Source organism: Monodelphis domestica, chromosome 4 (genome assembly GCF_027887165.1).
Source record: "Monodelphis domestica isolate mMonDom1 chromosome 4, mMonDom1.pri, whole genome shotgun sequence".
Lineage (NCBI taxonomy): Eukaryota > Metazoa > Chordata > Mammalia > Didelphimorphia > Didelphidae > Monodelphis > Monodelphis domestica.
Window position 1 is genome coordinate 415116259 of NC_077230.1, and position 14001 is coordinate 415130259.

Below are 14001 nucleotides of genomic sequence, written 5' to 3' on the forward strand. Positions count from 1 at the left end.
TCAGATACTCAAGTGATAACACATGTATAACCCAGTGGAATTGCTTGTCAGCTCCAGGAGTGGGGAGGGAAGAGGGAAAGGAAAGTACATGAGTCATGTAACCATGGAAAAAAATTTAAAAATAAATAAAATTTTAGGAAAAAAGGGGGGGGGGCAAATCTCAGATACATCTTAGCTGTATGACCGTGGGCATGTTACTTAACCCCCGTTGCCTAGCCCTTGCCATAATTTTCTATCTTATAATTGATACCAAGATAGAAGATAAGGGTTTAAAATTAATAAATAAAATAAGGGGGTTAGGGCAGGTGATCTCTAAGGTCCCTTTTATCTCTAAATTTATGACTCTTCAATTGATATTTAAAAAATATGAGTTATTGTTAGCTCAGTGGAGGATTTAGAAGGAATCTAATGGTGGCCACAGTAGTTCTGAAGTCCCTACCCATTGGCAATGTTGTTTGTGAGATGCTATTCTCTAAACCATGGGCTGTCCTCCTCATTGTTGAATCCCAAAAAGCAGAAGGCACCCAGTCCTTACCAAATGGTGTTGTGGAGGAGTGGAACACACCCTAGATCAACACAGGGGAGAATGCTTTAGGAACCCTAACAAAACCTGATGCCTGTGGGTTCCCATTCATGGAGCACACACTGAGCTTTCAAAGCTCAAGTAGATGCTAAACAAAGGGGTCTTGAGGATGAGGATTGTTTGGAGGAGAGAGCTGACCAGTATGGAATTGAGTAAGTCTGGACCCTGGGCCCACACAGCTGACCTCCTTGTGACTCATTCCAGCTACATTTTTTTTTCAGAAAGATTTCTTTATTGATAAATTATGTTAATATGCAGCAGATAAACACAAACTCTCAAACCAACCACAGTATATATTCCCTGAAGACTGTTAAACCAAACAGCAGAAAAGAGTGTTTATGTGTATAGCAGTGAATGTAATTTACCACTCATTAGAAGAGCAGAAGGCTTGGACATTTTAAAAAAGATGATCCCCATGTTGGCCATTGTCTTAACTTGTTTTGTTGCCATCATAGGTTGTCTTCATTTGCGTACTTTTGTGGTAGGCAAATTTCTTGTTCTCTTGGTTCTGCCATCTTCTCTTTGAGTGTCTTTATTGCTTTATCTTTAATTCTTCTTGTTCACTGTTCTTTATTAGCCACTTCCACTTGGACCACTGTGGGGCCTTGCCTTACTTCAGTGAGATGGTGGGCTACGATGGACCCATCTACATGACTCACCCTACTAAGGCTATCTGCCCCATTCTTCTGGAGGACTACAGGAAGATCACTGTGGATAAGAAGGGAGAAACCAACTTCTTCACTTCACAGATGATCAAGGACTGCATGAAGAAAGTGGTGGCCGTCCACCTCCATCAGACAGTCCAGGTCAGGGAACAGTTCCTAGTGGCTTACCTAGGGCCCTCACATCAGTTGAACTCTTGGATCCCCTTCAGGAAGCTCATTGTGCTCCAGAATGCAAACTAATTAGCATCTAGCCTTAGCCCTGTCTGCTACAGGTACCATGGGGTAGATCTTTCAAAGCCAAGATACAGATGACATTTAGGTTCTCTCCCCTCTATTAGTGCAGTTTTTTGAAGGCTAGAAAAGCACCTGGGAAACCCAGCATTTCCTGGTAAAGTTTACTTCATGTAATAGGACAGAACGGTTGGCTGGTGGAAGTTAAATCATTATTTTTAAGTTCTTTGAGGTCTTACTATTTCACAGGGTTTCTTTGGCTCAGAATGTTGGAAAAGTTGGAAAGGACCTCAGTGACCATCTTGTCCAAGCCATCCTCCCTCCCCAAAAACAAGCCCTGCTTGTGACTCACACTCCCTGTTTCAAGGCTTCCAGTTTAGGAGACCCCATCCCCCTCAGGGCAACCCATTGCTTTCATTGTTAGGAAGTTTTTACTAACATCCAGCTGAAATCTTTGTCTTTGCCTCTTCCATCCCTCATTTCTGGTTCTGCCCTGTGGGGCTCAGAGAAGCAAGTCTAATCCAGCTTCCCCCAGCTGACCTCGAGTACTTGAAGGCAGGCCCCATGGCCTCCCTGAGTCTTCTCCTCAGTTCCAGGTACCTAGCTTTGGCCTGGTGAATAACTCCCTTTTCACTGTTCTCTTTTGTAAATGGCAACGCCTTTTTCCACCATGGGCTCTACAAAGCAAGTCAGGTGGCAGTGTCCTTCTCAAAGAGTTTCCAGTTCAGGAAAGAGTTACTCAAGCACAGGGAGCACACTGAGGGCCTAGTTACCCTGTTTGCTTAGAAGGAGGGGGTGTGTGGGGAGGATGGAGGGAGACCTGTCAGGAAGGGCCTGTGGAGTGCTGGATGGTATCTCAGGGGCTTAGTTTTTTTCTTTCTAAACTCTTCCCTTCCATCTAAGGATCAATACTTTGTATTTTCCAAGGCCCAAGAGCCATAAAGGCTAGGCAGTGGTGGTTAAGAGCCTTGCCCTGGGTCACATGGCTAGGAAGTGTCTGAGACCAGGTTTGAACCCAGGACCTCCTATCTCTGAGCCTGGCTCTCAATCCACTGAGCCACCCTTAATTTTCCTTTTAAAACTGTGCTGCAGTTCTGAGAGCCCCTCCTTTTATAGGATAAAGGCATTTCTGGTTGTAGGTTGCTTTTTTGGCAAAGGGAAGCCTGATTTCCCAGTTATGACAAGTGAGCAAAGATTGGGTTTGTGCCTTACTGGTATCTCTGCCAGCTACCTGTGCTGCCCACCCTACCTCCCTCTGCCCATTCTGTACTTCCTTCTGCCACAGCCTGCAGGAATGAAAGCTGGCCTCTTTCCTCTGTAGGTGGATGATGAGCTGGAAATCAAGGCCTACTATGCGGGCCATGTGCTGGGTGCTGCCATGTTCCAGATCAAAGTTGGCTCTGAGTCTGCAGTTTACACAGTAAGGCATTTGACCTACCTGGGTGTGAGGGGGAGGTGGTTTGGGACAAGAGAGAGAGAGTGTGGGCTGAGATGCTCTGTAAATGGAAGGCTGAACCCCAGCTTCCTCTGGTTCTCTTCTGCTAGGGTGATTACAACATGACTCCGGACCGGCACTTAGGGTAAGTGGGATGCCGAGCTTCTGCTCCAGTGAAGTGTGTTGTTTGGGGTTTTTTTCCACATGGGGGATTCACAGCAAGGATGCCTGTTAACCTGTGAGGATGTGGGTGGCTCTTTATGTTCCCAGCATAGATGTCTACTTAGAACAGCTTGCACTGGAGAAGTGTTGGAGAGCTTCTTTTTCATTGTAATTCTGCACCAGTTAGGATCAATACCCTCCTCCCCACAAGCCCTATGACAGCTGGGTCAAAGTGTCCTTTTGTAGGCAATTAGCTGCTTGGTTTATGTGTGTTAGGAGTGCTGTCCCCCTGGATGCCAGGTGGAAGCTTTGCTGCACAGATGACCAGGATGGGGCATGGAAGCTCTTTTACCAGCTTTATCTCTTTGGGGGCATTTAGTTTTGAACTTCAAGTAATTCCATGTCTCCATGGAGAAAATACTGGTTGAAAAGATTCACAGACATTTAGAAGTTCTTAGGATTCTAGAATTAGAGCTCAAAGGGACCTTAGAAACTGTTGAATCCAACCACCTCATTCCACAGAGGAGGAAACTGAGGCAGTCAGAGGTGAAGTGACTTGTCCAGGGTCACACAAATAAGAAGTGTCTGGGCTGAACCCAAGACTTCCTGGCTCTACATCTACCCTTCATCAGAAAGCAGGACAGGAGGGCTAGAAACTTACATTGCCTTCCTTATTGGAAGTTAGCGACTGTTAGCCAAGCTCAGGGCTGCCCAGTGTGTCAGGTAGACGGGCCTTCTTCACCTGGGAGTGGAAGCTAGAAGCTGGGCCCTCCTGGGTGACTGAGCTTCATCATGGTGGCCTGCCTTGTGTCTCAGGGCCGCCTGGATTGATAAGTGCCGACCAAACCTGCTCATCACCGAGTCCACTTACGCAACGACCATCCGAGACTCCAAGCGCTGTCGAGAGAGGGACTTCCTGAAGAAAGTGCATGAGACAGTGGAACGGGGCGGGAAGGTAACCAAGCAACATGAGCTGTTAGAGTTGGAACAGAGCAAAAGCAGAAGTCGGGCAGTGAGCACTTGTGAAGCTCTTCCTGCATTCCAGGCACTGGGCTCAGGCTGGGAACGGCGGGCGGCAGATAGGCCCTCCCCTCAAGCAGCTCACGTTCTATTTGGGGAAAGACAACTTAGAAAGGGGAGCTGAAGGGACCCACAGTCAGGGTAGAACAAGGCCCAGGGAGATGAGTCTCTGGATAGCTGGGGAGGCCTAAGGGCCACTCAAATCCCCTTCACTGATTCCCTGGGCATTGGGGCACACCAGGGAAGCTGAGAGAGGCAGAGCCTTTGGTGCTTCATGGCCTCCTAGGTTTGCCTAGGCCCTCTGGGGCCAGCCTTCAGAGCCTCCAGGCCTTCCTGCCGATCCTACTGCATCCTCTCTGGATAGCCTCTGTTGGCATTCCCCCAGAGCTCCAGGGTGAGGTCTGTGGCTTTACTCTGGGCTGGGGATTTGCCTGGAAGAACTGACCTCTTCTCCCCCTCCATCTTTTGCCAAGGTGACTTTGCTAAAGCATAGCTTTCACCTCGTCATTCCTCTGATCAGTAAACTCCAGTGGCTCCCTTGTACCTTCAGGATCCAATATATAGCCTGTTATGTGGCATTTAAGGCTTTTCTCAACCTGACCTCCTTCTGCCAATCCAGCCTGACATTCTGCTCCTCTAAGTGAACTTTACAATCTGCTGATACCTACCCACTTGGGTCCTCTCCCTCTCTGTGTACCCTCTCCAAGCCTTTGCACTAGCTGTTCCTCAGACGTGGGTGCTCATCCTTCACAAACTTCAGCTCTTAGAATTCCTGGCTTGTTTTAGGCCTTCACTCAGAGGCCCCATCTCATATGTTCTCATTTCCCTTGTTGTCTTTTCCAGTAGAATGTGAGCTCTGTAAGGGCAGTGCCCATCTCTACGTGTTCTGTATATGGCCAGCATACAATGGATTGCCCCAACTCAGAGGGCTAGGACAGGGCAATGCAATGGAGAACCGGGACCCCTACCTTAAACTCTTACCTTCTGTCTTTGTGTCAGTTCTAAGACAGAAGAGCAGCCAGGTTTGGCAGTGGGGGTTAAGTGACTTGCCCAGGGTCACACAGCTGGGTAGATTTGAACCCAGGAACTCCTCCGACTCCAGGCCTGGAGCTCTTAAGTACTGATCCACCTAGCTAGCCTCTGATGTCTTTTTAAGGAGCATTCAAGGACTAGAAGGGATTACATAGACCATGAGTCCAAAAGCCAGGACTCCCAATCCAGCCTCCTTTCCCCTGGCGCACATTCTTATCTTGCCACTGAATTAGAAAGCAAACTGAGGGCATCCTCCGAGACAAGTCTGTATTCCAGGAAAAGAAACTGGTTCTTCAGAAGTATGCATGTGTGAAACCTAGTCAGCCAGGCAGCTGCTCCGGGAGAGTTCTTTCCTTAGTGGGTTCCTAGGCAGCGGCCACCCAGAGCAGACAGACTTGGGGATGTCCACAGACTCACTCTCTCCTTTTTGGGGATGGAACTTTACCTTGAAGCATGGGTGGGGTGGGATGGAGAGCGATGGATCGCCATGGGGCCCTGGGAAAGGCAACTGATGAGGCTGCTCCAGATGGATGCTTCTGGGCCTTCTCTCTGCAGGTGCTCATCCCGGTGTTTGCTCTGGGCCGGGCTCAGGAGCTCTGCATTCTGTTGGAAACATTTTGGTAAGAAAACCACTGACTCTGGCTTATCCTAAGAAGCATAGTTTGGGGTTGTTGGCGGGGGAGAGAGGAGTGCTCTATCTGTGTCTAGAAACGGTGTCTCCTTGCGGTGTTTCTATCCTTACTTTGCATATGTTTGTCTATGTAGAGAAGAAATTCCTTGAAGATTGGTGCCCTCACAGCCGAAAGTCTCTGTCTGGCAATGATTTCTTTCTTTCTATTAGAAAACCCTCACTTTCTGTCTTAGAATCAATACTAAGTATCAGTTCCAAGGCAGAAGAGCAGTAAGGGCCAGGCAATGGGAGTCAAGTGACTTGCCCAGGGTCACCCAGCTCAGAAGTGTCTAAGGTCAGATTGGAATAGAATCCCGACTCTAGGCCTGGTGCTCTGGTTCCACTGAACCGTCTAACTGCCCCTGTGGCCGTGATTCCTAAGAGTTCCCTGGCAGCATGTGCAAGCCTGACACAATGCCCAGTTTTAAGAACGTGACGTGACCCTGGCAGAGTAGAATCTGATTTGTGTTTCACTCTGGGGCTCTGCTTATGGTGGATGGGAGAAGCCAGGAGCACAAGAGCTCGGCATTTCATTCGAAATTCTTGGAATAGTTCAGACTAGACATCAGAATAAGTTTGTGAGCTGGCTGTCTAGGCCTCCCCCAGGTAGGCCTGGGCCTCCAGGAGATGATGGCTTCTTGGGTGGCCTCGTGTGGAGGCCTCTGGCTGGCACTGACTGCCTTCCCTTTCTCTTCCCCAAGGGAACGAATGAACCTGAAGGCCCCCATCTACTTCTCCACAGGCTTGACTGAGAAGGCCAATCACTATTATAAGCTCTTCATCACCTGGACCAATCAGAAGATCCGGAAAACATTTGTGCAGAGAAACATGTTTGAGTTCAAACATATCAAGGCTTTTGACCGAGCTTTTGCGGATAACCCTGGACCTATGGTATGGCAGGGCAGGGATCCGCTGGGGCTTCTGGGATGCATTCCTAGGAGTCCCTGCTCGGGGGAGGCAGGAGTGCGTTGAGATCCTCGGCCTCTAGTACTCCCAGAGCAAGCGCAATCAGAACCTGGCCTAGAAAGAGAATGGCGATGGGAAAATCCATCTCTGGGCACACGTCCAAACTTCATTTCCTTCTCTGGGCATGAGGCAAAGGCCCCTTTCTGGATTTATATTGTTGGGCCTCGTGTTTGTCACGGGAGGGGAGCTGCTGTGATCTGGGAAGTGGGGAGTGGGGAGGGTGTTTCAAGGCCTGGCCCCTGCGCTGAAAAGGGAAGGAGGCTGCTTGGCAGTGTGACCCTGGGTCCTGGCTGGCCTTAGGCCCTCTTTTCTCTCTCAGCCTGTGGCTTCCGTGCCATCCCATGGCCATGAGTAGCCCATGGGCAAGTCCTTGGGGTTCCTGTGATCACCACTTCTCCTCCTCTCTCCACCCAGGTTGTCTTTGCCACCCCAGGGATGCTGCATGCAGGACAGTCCCTGCAGATCTTCCGGAAATGGGCCGGGAATGAGAAGAACATGGTACGGGTACCATTGTCATTTGGTGGTGACCCAAGCTAGCTCCTGGATCATGGGGCAGCAACTGTATGCCCATGGTCATCCTGGCCATTGAAGGGAGAATTAAAGGGTGGGGCAGGGACGGCTGTCCCAGGGCACTTTGAGCTGTCAGCGGCTCATTTTCCATGCAGGACATGGGAGCAGAGATGGGGAGGGGTGTGGAGGAGAGGCCTTGGGGGCCAGCTGTTCCTCGTTGTTTGGGGGACCGCGAGGTTGAGCTGAAGATTGCTCCTTTCTCCTCAGTTTTGTCCTGGCTTAGAGCCTAAGCCTAGAGCCATATGGTGTTCCCTCTACCCCCAAGCTGAGCTCTCTTCCAGGGAGGAGAGAGTAGAGATCTTCACTACCTGCCTCCCTTAGAGCTTTGGCTGCCCACAGGGCAGGAAGCGCCCAGAGTTCTGATCATTGTGCCGGGAGCCCCTGGGGCCTCTTTTAGGCCCCACAGAGCATGCAGAGCTCTGACAGATTCTGCTGGGAGCCTGGTGCCGAGGGCTCCTTCGCCTCTCTTCCTGCTGGAGGGCTCCAACTAGCAGACAATCCCAAAGTCCTTGCTACTTGGCCTTGGGACATCTCAGAGCCTGCCCTCATGGGGAGCAGACTGGCTTGCCCAGCAATGTTGCATTTAGTCTTCTTAACATGAAAGTGTGCTATTTGGCCCCAGATGGAACCTTGCTTGTGTCTCACTGTCCAGTTTCTGGCCCCCAGGTCATCATGCCAGGCTACTGTGTGCAGGGAACTGTGGGCCACAAGATCCTGAGTGGACAGCGGAAGCTGGAGATGGAAGGGAGGCAGATTGTAAGTCCCTTTGGTGCTCTGTGTGTGTGTGGTGGGGTGGGAAGACTCTCTAAGGAGGAACCCAAGTGTAGGCCCTGGCACCCACCAGCTGGCTCAGCCTTCCACCTATCCTGATGTTGAGCTGCCACAGGGCCTCAGCTCCTGCTGATCAGGCTCCCTCAGGGGCCAGAGTGCAAATAGCAGACATTGGCGCTTTGGAATCAGACACTTAGGTTCAAATTCTCCCTCAACTACTGATAGCTTCTGGCTTTGGGCAAGTCTCTTCCTTTCTCTGGGCCTCAGTTTCCTCATCTGTAAAATGGGGGCCAGACTTATTGCCCTCTTAGGCCCCATCCAGCTTATCCTAGGTTTTCAAAGCATTCTGCCTTGCAATTTCCCTGCTGGAGGGGATCCTAGGAGGAGGCCTGGCTCCCATCAGTGGGTCTGAGTTCACATCCCACCTGGGTGACTTGGGATCAAGTCACTTGGCCTTCTTGGCCTTCCCTACCCCAGTGGACCAGTTATGGCTACAGGACTTGGGCTGAAATCATCCCACTCATGGACATGTGTGACCTGATCAGGCAAGGCCCTTGACTGTGGTAGCCAAAGGAAGGGGTCAGAGCTAGGATTCCAGGGGCATCCCCATCTGGTAGAAGGAATGGTAGATCAGAGAAGCCAGCTTACCTGTCCATTGTCACCCAGTAAAGGTTTGGGGTCTGAGCCCATGTCTTTGGTTGGGGCTGGTCAAAACCCTGCAAATTTGGAGGACCAGGGTCCGAGTGCCTGAAGGCAGGAGCAGGGGCAGCCCCGATGGTCCCTGCTGGCCTGGCAGGACCAGACCCAGGACCATTCCCAATTGGGTGGCATAATTGATGACTGAAAGGGCACATCCCATTCCCTTGTTTGTACTTGCTGAGAAAAGGCTACTTCCTCAATGGGCCCAATGGCTCCAGGCTTTTCCTCTGCCCCATCCACTTCCTGTCCTGTAGCTCTGGGCTGCCTTTGATTGATCTTTGCAGACAGTCGATATGTCATCCTGAGTGCTTCCTGTGGTCGGCAGGAGGCCCATTGTGTATTTATGAGTAGCAGCAGCTGACTGCCTGCAAACCACCAGCAGGGCCTAGAGGCACCCCTCTTCCTGCATGGGTCCCCAGGGGCTGCTCTGGGAATCCTCTCTCTAGAAGCAAAGATGGGGCTAGAGCCTGTGGCTTCCTGGGCATGCTCCTCCGCCACAACCCCATTTGTCCATTCCAAACCCTCTGGGGAAAGGGGGTGGCCCTTCCATTTCCAAGCCACCCCACAAGATCCCTCTTTGAGCCCCAGAGGTCACTGGGCTCTCCTCCAGCAAGGCTGAAGGGGGCATGTGCCTTGTGGCTACACATAGTCCTGCCCCCTTGGAGCCCTTCCTGGAGCCAGGGTAGGGGCTTGGGGTAGGAGGGAATGTGTGTTGGGGGAAGATTGTTCTCTTTAAGCCTGGAGAGCTTACTAATAAGGAAGAGGAAGAGGATAGCTGGTGTTAATGTAGCCAACACCTAAGGTTTGCACAGTTCCTTGCATGCATTATCTTGCATGAACCTTAGTAGTCCCATGATAGGTGCTGTCTGTCTCCATTTTACAGATGAAGAAACTAGTGTCACAGCTAATAAGGAGGAGAGGCAGGATTTGAACCGATTCCCTGAGTCTTCCTGTTTCCCAAGTCCTGTGCTCTTATCTCCTATACATACATACTGCTTTACTCACTCAGTTTAACTATGGGGGTGTGAGGATGGAGATGGGGGTCAAGAAGTGTTAGCCAGCAAGTGGCAACTGTACTTGGTGATGAATGGCGCCTCTCTGCCTGCCTGCCTGCCTGTTTGTTTTCTTGTCTCTGTCTGTCTTGGAATGATAGAGACAAGCTTAGCATGGCCTCTGCACAAGGATGACATGCAAATTTGGGAAGGGTTCCATATTTCTAGGACTAACACCTCTGGGGGGAGGGCTGCTTATCCACCTCTGGCGTCCACCTGCCACCCCACTCCCACCTGTGGCTCCAAGAAAGTGTGTGTAGTCTGCGCAGTGGCCACACCCTGGCACAATCATCTTGGCACGCAGGCCAGATCCATCAGGCCTCAGACCCTTTGGTAAATTAGGAGAAGTGTCTGCCCCAAGCACGTGAAGACTTTTCCAGTGGAATAGGTGGACGTGAGCAATTCGTCCTGCAGGCACTGTGGAGCACCGCAAGCTTGTTCAGCCGTTGAAGATGCTGAGGTCGTCCCCTGCATCCTGGGCCATCACCAGCCTTCATTTTTCCTTTGCTATTTAACTCTGTTAACTCTGGAGGAGAGAATGAGGCTGATGATTTCTCACAACTCTGCCTCACTTAAATCCAGTTTACAAATGAGTCAAAAGACATCATACCATTTTACGATTTCATCGTATTATTCTATTATTTTATTTAGTTACTATTTTTACCTACCTCCAAGTCCTGTGGTGATGGGTAAGTGATGAAGCAGTAGATGCAGACATACCCAGAATTGTAGCCACACCCCGGCATGCAGCCGGCCCCTGGATTAGAGCAGCAGTGGGATTCAGCAGCCCCACTGGGTGCTTTGGTAGCCTTTTTAAGGATAGCATTGCTCACTTCTTGGCATGAGGAAGGAGCTAGGAAAGATGCCTAAAAAATTGTCTGCTTCACCTAACCTTGGCCTGCTTACCACAGCAGGTGGGAATCCTACCCTGTGGTTGAAACAAAACATATATACTAAACTTTATGTGAAGAGGATTCCACTCCTCACTGGCACCTGGGATGTGTGCACTTAAGGAAAAGATGAAATCTAGAAGCCCTGAGAGATGAATAGCTCTTTATTGAGAGAGAATTTGGCAGTTATCACACCCAAATAGCAGCCCTGAGTGAAACAGGGCTGGCAAAGGAAGGCCAGATGACCCATGTCCGATCTGGAGGCACGCTGTTCTGGAATGGCCCGTTTGCAATCTAATTGAATCGAGTCAGCCAGCTTGCATGCCTCCCAAGAGGAGGGAACAACAGGCTCGTGACAGTGTGATCGCCACTTGAAGGAAAAGTGCCATGCCAAGGCACCATCCATGTGTATGCTCCCACCATGACAGACTCTGATGAGGTCAGATTTTATGAAAATTTGGAGACCCTCATTATGAATGTACTGAAAGAGGACAAGTTTGTAATTCTGGGTGATTAATGCCATAGTAGACAGACTTAACAGGTAAGGCACCAAGTCTTTGGGAGGAGTGGAGTTAGAAAAAGCAACAGCAGTGATCACAGTATTGAAGACTTGTGTATCTCATGACCTCATCCCAACACTGTCCTCCATTTATTTAAATACAATTAAAAATTGGCATTTAATAGACTGTCATTGTGAAGAGAAGAGATAGACAAGTTGTGAGAGGGACAAAGACAATGTGTGGCACAGAGTGCTGGACCAATGATAGATTTATCCTCTCCATGTTAAACATTTGCATTCAACAAACCATGGTCGCAAAGCAAGAAGACTACTGAGCTTAAAGGGCAGTTCCACAGGGTTTGCCTCCAAGGAGGCAGCTTTTAACTCCATCAAAAGGAAAAGACAGAGACAACTGGGTGGTTCAGTGGATAGAGGGCCAGGCCTAGAGATGGGAGGTCCTGGCTTCAAATTGTGGCTTCAGCCTATTCCTAGCCTTCTTCCTAGCTATGTGACCCTGGGCAAACCACTTCACCGCATTGCCCAGCCCTTACCATCCTTCTGCCTCTATCCACTGAGCCACCTAGCTGCTGAAAGTAAGGGTTTTTAAGAAATATTTCAAATGAAGTTTAGAGAGATGAAGTATTCTTGTCTCTGTAAGAAGGCAAATGAAATTTAGTTTTACTCTGATCGTAACTATGTAAAGTGCTTCTATGATGTCCTGAAAGCTATTTATGGGCCAAAGACCTATGGTACATCTGAATATTCAGTGCTGATAGAGCCACATTGATCAGTGATAAGTCTACCTGTCTTTCTTCCTCTGTCTTGTCTTCCTTCCTGTCTGCTTGCCCTTTTGTCTGTCTCTGCTTCTCTCTCTCTGTCTTGTCCATCTGCTTGCCTTTCTTTCTGCTTCTCTGTCTACCTGTCTGCTTTTCAGTCAGCCTTCTTATCTGTCTGCCTTTTTGCCTGCCTGCTTGCTGCCTTCTGTGTGTGTGTGACTGACTCTCTTCCATTTGTCCTCAGCTAGAGGTGAAGATGCAAGTGGAGTACATGTCCTTCAGTGCCCATGCCGATGCCAAGGGCATCATGCAGCTGGTCCGCCAGGCTGAGCCAGACAACGTGCTGCTCGTCCACGGGGAAGCCAAGAAGATGGAGTTCCTAAAGCAGAAGATTGAACAGGAATTCCGTGTGTGGGCCTGGTGTTGGGTAGAGATAAGGGTGGAAATCCTCTTGGGACCCCTCAGACTCATCCTACCATGCCCCTTGGGTAGATCCTGTTAGGTCACGGACAGAGGACAGTGGTTGGGGTAAAGCTTCCTCAGGATGGGGATGGCCAAGACTTGCATGGGCAAACCTCGGAAAGGAGGCTTCCGGTCTAGCCCCAGCCTGCTGGGGATGGGCTCTTAGAAGTAAATGGTCCATGGGAAGTTGGCACAGCAGCTGCAAACAGTGGTGATGGGTGGCCTGTGGTCTCCTTAAGAGCAGGAGCTGGCTTTGGTTTTGTCTTTGCATTTCCAGCACCTGGCTCAGGGCTTTGCCTGCATTGGCATTTGTCTAATCAGCATTGGCAGGGTGAATGAGCCGAGGAAGCCTGGGCCCACCTGAGCAACTACAAGAATCTGGGTCCCCTGTGCTTGCCCATTTGGTTTTAATCCTCTGATGTCGTGCCTTTGGCAGATGTGAATTGCTACATGCCAGCCAATGGAGAGACGGTCACCCTCCTCACCCACCCGAACATCCCTGTGGGCATCTCGCTGGGGCTGCTGAAGAGAGAGATGGCCCTGGGTACGGTGTCTTATGTGGACAGGCACAAGGTGGAGGAGGGAGGCAGGGAGTTGAGAAGGGGAGACATGAGGGGTGCAAGGGAGGTATGCCTGATGGGTCTCTTCCTCCTCTCCCCACCAGGCCTGCTCCCTGATGCAAAGAAGCCAAAGCTCATGCATGGCACTCTGATCATGAAGGACAATGTGAGTGGCCCAGGCGGGCAGGGTTTGTGCTCCAAGGAGGCCTTCCTGACCACCCTCCCTTCTGGTCATCCCTGGCCTGGTGCCCAGCAGCATGGACATAGGGGAAAACTGAGGCTGGGTGGGAGTCCCAGTTTCTTGGGTTGGTGGGGAGTTCACTGAGCCTTGGGTCTCAGACAGCGTCTGGTCTGGCTTTGGGGGTGACGGATGGTGCCCAACTTGCTGGTCACTTGGCCCTTTTCCCAACCCCACAATGACTAACTTTGACATGCACGGGGCAGAAGGAAGGAGCTGGGCAAGGGGATGGCCGTGACATTCCCTCCCTCTACCCTGCCAGAATTTCCGGCTGGTGTCCTCTGAGCAGGCCCTCAAGGAGCTGGGCCTGGCTGAACATCAGCTTCGCTTCACCTGCCGAGTGCACATCCATGACACCCGCAAGGAGCAGGAGACGGTGCTGCGTGTCTACAGTCACCTGAAGAGGTGAGGAGGAAGGGGTGCCCTCCCCCACAGCTAGGGTTCCCCTGGACTGTGGCTTTAAGGGGAGACCCTGGCACAGGTGCAGAGCCCTCTCCCCTCCGGCCAGGGCTCAGGTCTGGCAGCCGTGTCCATCTGTCCTCTTCTAGCGTTCTGAAAGCTCATTCCGTCCAGCACCTGCCCGATGGCTCAGTCATGGTGGAGTCCATCCTGATCCAGGCCACTGCCCACTCGGAGGACCCAGGCACCAAAGTGCTCCTGGTCTCCTGGACCTACCAGGTGAGAGCCCCAGGCTGGGTGTTTGCTCCCTCGGGGCACCCG

The 14001-nt window shown here is 50.8% G+C and overlaps 1 protein-coding gene and 1 non-coding gene across 4 annotated transcripts in view; both read left to right on the plus strand.

Annotated features, from left to right (window-relative positions):
* Positions 1-14001, plus strand: part of INTS11 (integrator complex subunit 11) — a 39151-nt gene that overhangs the window by 24495 nt on the left and 655 nt on the right. For all 3 annotated transcript variants that reach the window (XM_007481075.2, XM_016430039.2, XM_001364637.5), the window contains 13 exons: positions 1161-1389; positions 2801-2899; positions 3025-3059; positions 3893-4031; positions 5684-5748; positions 6500-6689; positions 7179-7262; positions 8001-8090; positions 12266-12428; positions 12920-13027; positions 13148-13209; positions 13544-13686; positions 13830-13959. In XM_007481075.2, coding sequence (XP_007481137.1) covers positions 1161-1389; positions 2801-2899; positions 3025-3059; positions 3893-4031; positions 5684-5748; positions 6500-6689; positions 7179-7262; positions 8001-8090; positions 12266-12428; positions 12920-13027; positions 13148-13209; positions 13544-13686; positions 13830-13959 — 1537 coding nt within the window. The remainder of the gene's footprint in view (positions 1-1160; positions 1390-2800; positions 2900-3024; positions 3060-3892; positions 4032-5683; positions 5749-6499; positions 6690-7178; positions 7263-8000; positions 8091-12265; positions 12429-12919; positions 13028-13147; positions 13210-13543; positions 13687-13829; positions 13960-14001) is intronic.
* LOC130454138 (U6 spliceosomal RNA) lies at positions 9917-10022 on the plus strand. Its single transcript, XR_008911820.1, has one exon. It is a non-coding gene; the product is annotated as a U6 spliceosomal RNA (small nuclear RNA).